This window comes from Bubalus bubalis, chromosome 24, assembly GCF_019923935.1.
Source record: "Bubalus bubalis isolate 160015118507 breed Murrah chromosome 24, NDDB_SH_1, whole genome shotgun sequence".
NCBI classification, from domain to species: Eukaryota; Metazoa; Chordata; class Mammalia; order Artiodactyla; family Bovidae; genus Bubalus; species Bubalus bubalis.
The window spans coordinates 39,903,316-39,911,917 of record NC_059180.1 but is presented as its reverse complement, the minus strand read 5'-3'; the positions used below and the strand labels follow the sequence as shown (position 1 = coordinate 39,911,917).

The following is an 8,602-nucleotide window of genomic DNA, read 5'->3' as shown; positions in this document are numbered from 1 at the left end:
GACAAGGGCTCAGGAGTTGTAGTGCAGGCTACACTGCTCCTCTGTGCCCCGCAGGCTCAGTGGCACAGCACCCTGTGCTGCTGCATCCTGCCCATCAGCAAGGTCAGTGAGGCCGAGGGGGTGTGTGACAGGTGGACTGGGCCCAGCATCAGTCTCACGCTGCACCTTGTCCCCGCAGGCCTCAGAAAGCCAGCCTGACCTGCCAGGAGGGGCTTTCAGAGTAGTCCTGAGAACCACCCTCGCCGGGGACAGGACGCTGGGTTCCTGTCCATGCAGGTATTTTTTAGCCGTTCACCTGCTCTGGTTGGTAGCACTGCGGCCAGATGGCCCAGCCTCTCCCAGAAGTACTGATGCACCTGTTTCCCCATCTGTGATCTGACCTGGTAACATCTGCCCCGTTATGGATGTTGGGAGAGTCAAAATGACTCAGTTCTGCCCAGCAAGCACACGGGTTATGCCAGGCATCGGTGGGCTCTCAACTGATCTCTGAACACTAGGGAGGTGTTCCCATTTCATGAATGGGGAAACAGGCCCTGAGAGGCTAGGTTATGTGCCCCATGACCCACAAGAGGCAAGAGGTGAAGGCAGATTTGAATCTGGGCCATCAACTCAAATTCCACAGTGAGTTATGTCACTTCCCTTATAGAAAATAGTTGTAAAATGCTGCCAATGAAAGACACACTAGTAACTAGCAGTGATTGACAATTACTATTTATTTATTTTTAATATGTGTTTTGTTTATTTGGCTGTGCTGGGTCTTAGTTGCGGCATGTGGGATCTAGTTCCCTAACCAGGGAATCAAACCCAGTGCTTGCGTGCTGAGTCACTTCAGTCGTGTCCAACTCTTTGTGACCCCATGGACTGTAGTCTGCCAGGCTCCTCTGTCCTTGGGATTTTCCAGGCAAGAATACTGGAGTGGGTTTCCATGCCCTTCTCCAGGGCATCTTCCCAACCCAGGTATAAATCTCTTATATCCCCTGCATTGGCAGGTGGTTCTTTACCACTGAGCCACCTGGGAAGCCCCCAGCTCCCTGCATTGGGAGCACACAATCTTAGACACTGGACCACCAGGGAAATCCCTGACAATTGCTATTTATTAATAACATTTTAAGAAATTTAAATAGAGCAAAGGAGAAGGTCCACTAGCCGAGATCCTACATGCTTAGTTTAGAAGCCCGGGAGAGTCTCCATGGTGAGCTTTGAGTGGTTGAAGCAACAGGGCAGAAAGGACCGGGGAGGACTTCCTGTGCAGGGAAGCAAGAGCAGCTGGCCAGCTTCCTCACCTGCCATCTGGAGGAGGGTCTGCACCCAGCTACAGAGCTGGGGGCTGGGGGTTGAGCCTCTACACCTCCCTCAAGCCTCTCCTGACCCCATTCTCCCTGCAGGAGGTGTCATTGTACTCATTGACACGAGGACGGAAGCTACCTCCTGCAACCAACCACCCAGCACAGCACCATAGGCTGCACAGTGATCCCATGTGAGGATCCCATGTGAGCCCTTCCGGCTGCCTTGAGGCCTAGAGAGGGAGGAGACCCAGGAAGGAAAGGGGCTTCAGAGGACTCCTGAGGAGCCAGAGGTCAGAAGTCAAAAATTATAACTATGGCTATAGCTTAGGGAACATCTATATTTATTGAGTGCTAACTCTTGGTGATATTACCCCAAAGCTGGGTTTGCTTCTTGGTGGGTATCAAGCAAAAAGATACAACCAAGAAGTAAGGATTTATATTATTTGCGGCAAGTGAGGAGAACACTTTGGGTATCTCTTCCGAAGCAGTGTCTCCCTGGACAGCAGCATTGGGGGAGTTTTAAGCTAAGGGTACATGCACATTCATGAAGGGGGTTGCATTGAGGCCAGACTTAGATCACAAAATTAGATTACATTTTGGCCCAGGCCAAAAATGGCTTCTCTTCTGTCAATAAAACCACACCAGTTTCTCTTTCTCCAGGGACACCCCCCACCCCATCTGCTTATAGTAAGGCTCCACAAACTTTACAAACAGCTATTCTGCCACTTCAGAGAGGTGGACACTGGGCTTGGTGAGGTTAACTGCCCAAGGCTGCACACTCAGTGCCAGAGCAAGGATTTGAATCTCAGCGGGTCTGAGCCTAGAGCCTGCATGGCTAGCCAGCAACCTGATTCAGGGCCAAATCAGCATCATCTTCAGATTCCACCCACTCTAAAGAATTATCCATTTGTGGCCTCGGTAACTGCTGAGCTGTTCAGCATCCAGGATCATCACTGGCTCATTTCTCATTGGGTGCCACAGCATGCCTCTCTGGCACACGCCAGCAGCAACCCAGATGAGATTCTCCTTCTCCCTGAGAGAGGTTGCGAGAAAAGCCTCCTTGCCTTGCTCTAGCATAACTACCATTTGGGACACAGGAGAGTGTCCAAGAAGGAAGCCCTAGGCTGTTAGTAGGGATGAGGGGTGGCCAGACAGGGAAACCAAGTCCACATACCCTTCCAGAGCCAGAGTAGACCTGGGCAGAAGAGTAGGTAGGTGCCCAGGGCACCCTCTGCCTGGGAAGACTGAACACCAACTTTGGCCATGCATGGTGCTTCTAACAAGTTAGGCTGTTCAATGGCCTAATTAGTTATCGAATGGAAGTCCTACTGGTTGCCACTCAAAAAATCAATTACATACTCACAAATGTTGGTGGCAAAAGAAAAGTACTTTTAATCAGAATGCTGGCAATCTGGGGAGATGGTGGACTCAACCTCCCCCAAAAACTTTTAAAGGGAAGAAATCTCAGTTAGTCCTTGAGATCCGGAGTCAGAATTGTCATGAAACTGTTTACCTCAGATTGGAACTTGAACCCATGTGCTGGGGCTCCAACTGAGCCAAAACGTTGCTTGGGACTTGAACTCACAAGATTGGGACTTGAACCCAGCCAAAACCAATAGTCTTCCAACTGAGATCACAGACCTCGTTTTAAGACCTAACGAACCTCATATCAGAAAGAATTCAGTGAGACACAAAGTGGTAGCTAAGAAATGTATTTATTCAGAAAGAAACAACACTCCATAGCGAGCAGGGCATCGCAGAGGGTGAGTGCTGTGGTCTTGATATACGGTGTAGTTACCTTTTATGGGTTGGGTAACTTCATATGCTAATGTGTTAGTGTTCGTTGTGTCTGACTCTGCGACCCCATGGACCGTAGCCTGCCAGGCTAGTCTGTCCATGGGATTCTCCAGCAAGAATACTGGAGTGGGTTGACATTTCCTACTCCAGGGACAGGCTAATGAGTGGGAGGATCATTCCAACTATTTTGGGGAGGGAGTGGAGATTTCCAGGGGTTGAGCCACTGCCCACTTTTTGGTCTTTGAGGGTCAACCTTTGAGGTCTTTGAGGGTCAAACTGTCATGGTGGCTCACATTAGCTTGCTCCTGTGTTACAATTAGTTTATACTGAGAAGCAAGGTCTAGTCAACTTGACTTGTCTGCCATCTTGGACCCATTTGGTTCTAATCAGTTTATGTTATGCCCTCTGGTTATGTCATTCTTTCAAAGCTTGTGCCCTGCCTGCTTCCCTCCTGTTTCACCCACGTAGTTAACTTCTTGTGCTCTTCCTCTAGAGGCTGTCTTGTTCATAGTTTGTTCAGGGTACTGAATTACAGGCTAGAGAAGTAATCCAGTCACCTGCTGAATTCTTCATTTCTCCTTTTTTGATCTGCAGAAAGAACTAATATGGCAAGATATTGTGCGATTAAAATTTCGAAAGGTGTGCTTAGCCCAGAGATGGGTAAAGCATGGTTTCAAGGAAGGGATGTGTGTGCTGGCTCAAAACTTGTTTACAATTTAGCTTTGCTAAAGTGACAAGAAAAGGAGCTTCCTGCTGAGGGCCGTTTCCTGCAAAGAGCTGCTTTCACACTGCCTCACACCAACAACAGCATCCAAAGGTCCTTATAGGACCCGCTAAACTGGTTTAAATAATCCTCACAACCTAGGCTAGGGCGGGGAAACAGTCCAGTTTTCTGATACGGTGGCCGAAAGATCCAGAATTTAACACCTCCTCAAAATGGCTACCAGGGAGTCCCATAATCATGAGTCAGACTACCAGGTCTGACTGTGATGAATACAGGTCTATGGCAGCCCAGGTCTCTCTGTGTTGTGACTGTCTTGGCGCCGCGATGACCAAGACATATCATTCATACACTCTCCTTGGCGCGTGAGGAACCCTACACTTGGGAACTTCAGCCCTGTATTCCCTGCAAGAAGGATGGACCTGCGCCCAGGCATCCGCCTAACTGCATCAACACGGGGACCTCGCCTTTGCCACAACCAAGATGGCTCCACCGCCCAGAGTCCCTCCCGCGCTCGGTCCCCACCCGACTCCCACCGCCTCCGTCACTCCGCCAACCGGCCCCGCCCGCGCCACGGTGCCAAGATGGCGGCCAGACGCTCGGTCGGAGCTCCCCCTTGGCGGATTACTTAAAATGGCGGCACGGGGCGGGGCCCTCGGGCGCGGGGCACGCTGGGGCCGGCGCGCGGGCTGCCGGGAACGGGGCGGAGCGCGGCCGCGCCGGCGCGTCGAGGGGGAGAGGCAGCCGCCGCGATGGTGAGCGGGCGCGGGGGGAGGGGCGCCGGGCCGGGGCCGGGGTCGGGGCCGGGGCCGGGGGCGCGGGGCCGCGGGGCCGCGCGGGGGAGGGGGGTGGGCCCGGCTCCGCGCTCACGCCGGCCCGCCGCCTCCAGGACGTGTTCCTCATGATCCGGCGCCACAAGACCACCATCTTCACGGACGCCAAGGAGTCGAGCACCGTGTTCGAGCTGAAGCGCATCGTCGAGGGTATCCTCAAGCGGCCGCCGGATGAGCAGCGGCTGTACAAGGTGCGGTCCCGTAGGTTCCGGGCGCTTGGGGGCTGCAGGCGCCCGTGGGCGCACGGCGGCAGCGTCGTTGATGTAAACATCGGCGACCGGCCGCCGCGGGCCGGAACTCCCCCGCGTGGGGCCGTTGCTCGAACTCGGGGAGGTGAAGCCCCGATAGCGCTCGCTGCACCGGGGTTCTCGATCAGGAGGGCGTGAGCGGCTCGCGCCAGACCCTGTGCTGAGCGCCGAGGGCCGGAGTCTCATCTCATTCCTACAGCGGTCCCCCTGCGACGTTCTGGCTCTTGACTTCCTAGCTCGGCCGTGAAGAAAACTGAGGCTCGGAGGTGGCCTTTTGACCAACCCAAGGTCGTTGGCAGTCAGGATTCCAGCCGCGATGCTCTTAATCCTCTGAAAGCCTATCACTCGCCCCTCGGCCCAGACACTCCTTAATGTAAAGAAACGTAAAGAAACGGAGGGTGTTGAGATGAGTCAGGTCCCACCACTTCTTCCCTCAACTGTTTATTACTCCCCGGCTTACTGGTGATGTTCTAAAAGCCCCGCGCCCTACCCCCTTTCCCCTTACAAACCAATCGCAATTATTCAGCAAGGATGGCTTGGGGTTTGGCGTTTTGGGGCAATCCAGAGTGTCGGTCCCTCTTTCAAGTCTGGCAGCAAGAGGTCGCTCACCTAAGTGCATTGATCTGCTTCTGCCTGGAAACTGATCTTTTGCTCCACTCCCTTTGTCTGTAAAGGCTTTTTTCCCTTATCTACTGGGATTTCTGTGATAAAGACCCTTCCTGCTGCTTGAGTTCGTTCCACTGTGTAGCCTTTGCTCATTGAAGCCTCTTGGCTGCCCTATGAGTTGGGAATTCCAATAACTTCTATTTTACAGATAAGAAAACTTCACATCAAAAAGAGGAACCTGTTAATCCAAGGTGGTAGAGCTGGGGTGCAACCAGATCTACCTGTGGCCAGATTGGTTCACTGGCACTTGGAATTGCATTCACCTTAGAGTGATTCCAGAGCCCTATCCTGGGAGATTCTGATATGGAAAGTCTTGGGTGTAGCCCTGGAAACTTAGATACTCTGGGGTGGTTCTGGGCCCTACTTGGGGCTGTCTCTCTTCCCTCTTCTGACTTGGAATGTAGGTATTGACCAGAGAAGTCTTTGTGACTTGCCTCTCCTGGGGCCTCTCCTGAGACCCTGCCTTCCTCTCTCCTCAGGACGACCAGCTTCTGGATGACGGCAAGACGTTGGGCGAGTGTGGCTTCACCAGCCAGACAGCACGGCCTCAGGCCCCCGCCACTGTGGGGCTAGCCTTCAGGGCAGGTGAGGGGGCAGTGACAGTGTGGAAATGGCCAGTGAAAGGGGTGTTCACGGAGCCTGCAGCTGTTCCTCCAGGCCTCTTAAACCCTGTCTCCCCGTACACCAAATACAAGCAATAGATGTTGTGCTTGCTTCTCCACTACAAGCAGTGTGAAGCATGTGAGATGCTTGTGGAAATTGAAGCCCATTTCTTGGAAGATTCCAAGATCCTTAGTCACAGTACTGGCTTACATTTACAGAGGACTGAGGGCCTGGCCCTGCAGTCTGCATTTTATTTCCATTGTCCGATCCAGTCCTCTGGCTAGCCCTGAGGAGTAAGCACTGCCATTCCCATTTGGGAGCTTTGGATGCCCAGGCTTGCTGGCAGTCATGTGGGGACCCCCCAGTCCAGATACAGGCTGCTGGGACCTTGTTTGAGCTGGGTGCCATGCCACCTGCTGTCTCCATGGTGCATCTCTGTACTGGGCAGACTTTTATTAGGATCATTTTAAGGATGAGTGAGCTGAGCCTGCAGAGGTTAGATTGGATTCTGCCCTTTCTTGCCCTCAGAGCCGGTACGCTCCTCAACCACGTACCACCCTGACCAAAGCTTAGATACCTGAGTGGTGGGGATTGTTTATGTTGCTCCAGTGTATCTCTTTTTCTCAAGATTTAAATTTTATCCCTTATCTCTGAAAATTTAAACAGAAGTTATAGGATCTTTTCACAGCTGTAGACCCAGGGGCTGGTGAATTTGGATGAAGTTACAAGTTTCTTTTTGTAGCTTGTAAGAAATCTTAGCGAGGGCTCAGGAGGGAGCATATAGCCTCAGTTAACTTGAGCCTCACAAATATCCTGTTCTGAGGACAAAGCAAGTGAAGCCACAGCAGCTGTGTCCTTGGACAGCTACATCATGCCCGGCGCCTCCCAGACTGGGGTGGTCTCCAAAAAGGAGTATGATGCCGGGACCAGCCTCACAGTGAGCGGGTGAGCCCTCATGCACCCAGGCCCCATGAGTGCTCAGGAAAAGGCAGTTCTAGGGGCCTTTATGTGTGTTCTCCTGAGTCTCAGAAATGGGCAGGCAGGTGCGGTGCTCTCTAAAGGTGTTCCCTGAGGCAGGTAGTCCATGTGTTCTTCCTAAGCTAGGCCAGGCTGCAAGTATCTGCATGTACCCAAGAGAAGGTATCTGTTGCCCTGACTTGAACAAAGGCACTCTATGGACCGGCAGCACCTCAGCCATTTTGCGGGTGGACACTGTCCCAGTGCAGTAAGGTGGTTGGTTTTCCCCATGACCCCCAGTTGTGGCGTATGTTGTGACTGCACCTTGGGTGGCAGCACCTCAGGTATGGAATAGCCGTTTTGATGAGGGCTGTGGTGTGGACTGAAGACAGGCTGATTCTACTCACAAAAGTGCGCTTCTGGGGTTGGGGGTGGGGTGGGGCGGGGCAGGTTGTCTCCCTGTGTAGAGAGACACGTCTCCCCACCCCACCCAAGTGGCTGCTTAGATAGGGAGGTGTGATAAGTGTCAGGTGTTAAATGGCACCTTTCAGACCATTTCCAGAGAATGGGGAGAGGTGATAAGACTCAGATTTGTGTCTTGGAAGATGAACTGGTTATTAAGCTGGGCCAGGTGTCTTTAGCAGTGTTGACATTGGGGCTGGATGATTCTGGGGGAGGTTGTCTTCCACATTGCAGGATGTTTAGCATCTCCAGCTCCTAAGCTCCTAGTAGGTCATGTCTCCACTAGAGGCCAGTTTCAGCCGATTAGCCAGGGAGCCTAATTGGTTGAGATCCTGAGCCAGGTGGAGAGGTTTTTCATGCAGAAGAAAAAATGCAGTTCATTTGCTCTGTGCTGAGGTCACAGCAAGAACAAGACAGGGAAAGCTTCCTGGGACCTGCTGTTCCTAATCGAGCAGTGGTCACGAGAAACAGAGCATTCCCATTCGGTGGTTATGTGTCCTGGGCTTTGGGAACATAGAGGGACTATATAGGGTGCCTGGGGAAGGTTTCTCTGAAGAGGGAAGAGGTGGTATCTGAATGCCCTTGGGTGCCTGGAGGCAGCAGCCATTCTAAGTGGCAGAGGGCAAGGCAAGAAAAAGTTTGATGTGGGAACATGTGGAGCAATATAATATCATGATGCGAAGTGTGAAGGGAATGGGGGAGATTGTAGGTGGGTGCAGATAAGCCCGGAGGCTTACTCAGGGAGACAGAGTAAGGAAGAGGGCCCCCCACAGCGGAGGCCACCTCAACTCCAGCGAGGCCCCCTTTCCTCTCCCCCAGATGAGGCATTCGAGGCCCTGCGCATCGAGCCCTTCTCTAGCCCACCTGAGCTGCCGGATGTGATGAAGCCACAGGACTCAGGAAGCAGTGCCAATGAACAGGCTGTGCAGTGAGAGGCCTCCCCCAACTGTCCCCTCAATAAAAGATTTGGGTGTCCACCTGGTTGCTGCCTCTTTCTGCACACCCTCTCCTGACTCAGGCGTGCCCCTC

The 8,602-nt window shown here is 52.9% G+C and overlaps 1 protein-coding gene across 1 annotated transcript; it reads left to right on the top strand.

Annotated features, from left to right (window-relative positions):
- Positions 1-4,408: 4,408 nt before the first annotated feature.
- ELOB (elongin B) lies at positions 4,409-8,550 on the top strand. Its single transcript, XM_025275333.3, has 4 exons — positions 4,409-4,559; positions 4,694-4,828; positions 6,031-6,136; positions 8,393-8,550. Exons 1-4 carry the CDS (start codon positions 4,557-4,559, stop codon positions 8,503-8,505), a joined length of 357 nt encoding a protein of 118 aa, XP_025131118.1. The 5' UTR covers positions 4,409-4,556; the 3' UTR covers positions 8,506-8,550.
- The last annotated feature ends 52 nt before the right edge of the window (positions 8,551-8,602 follow it).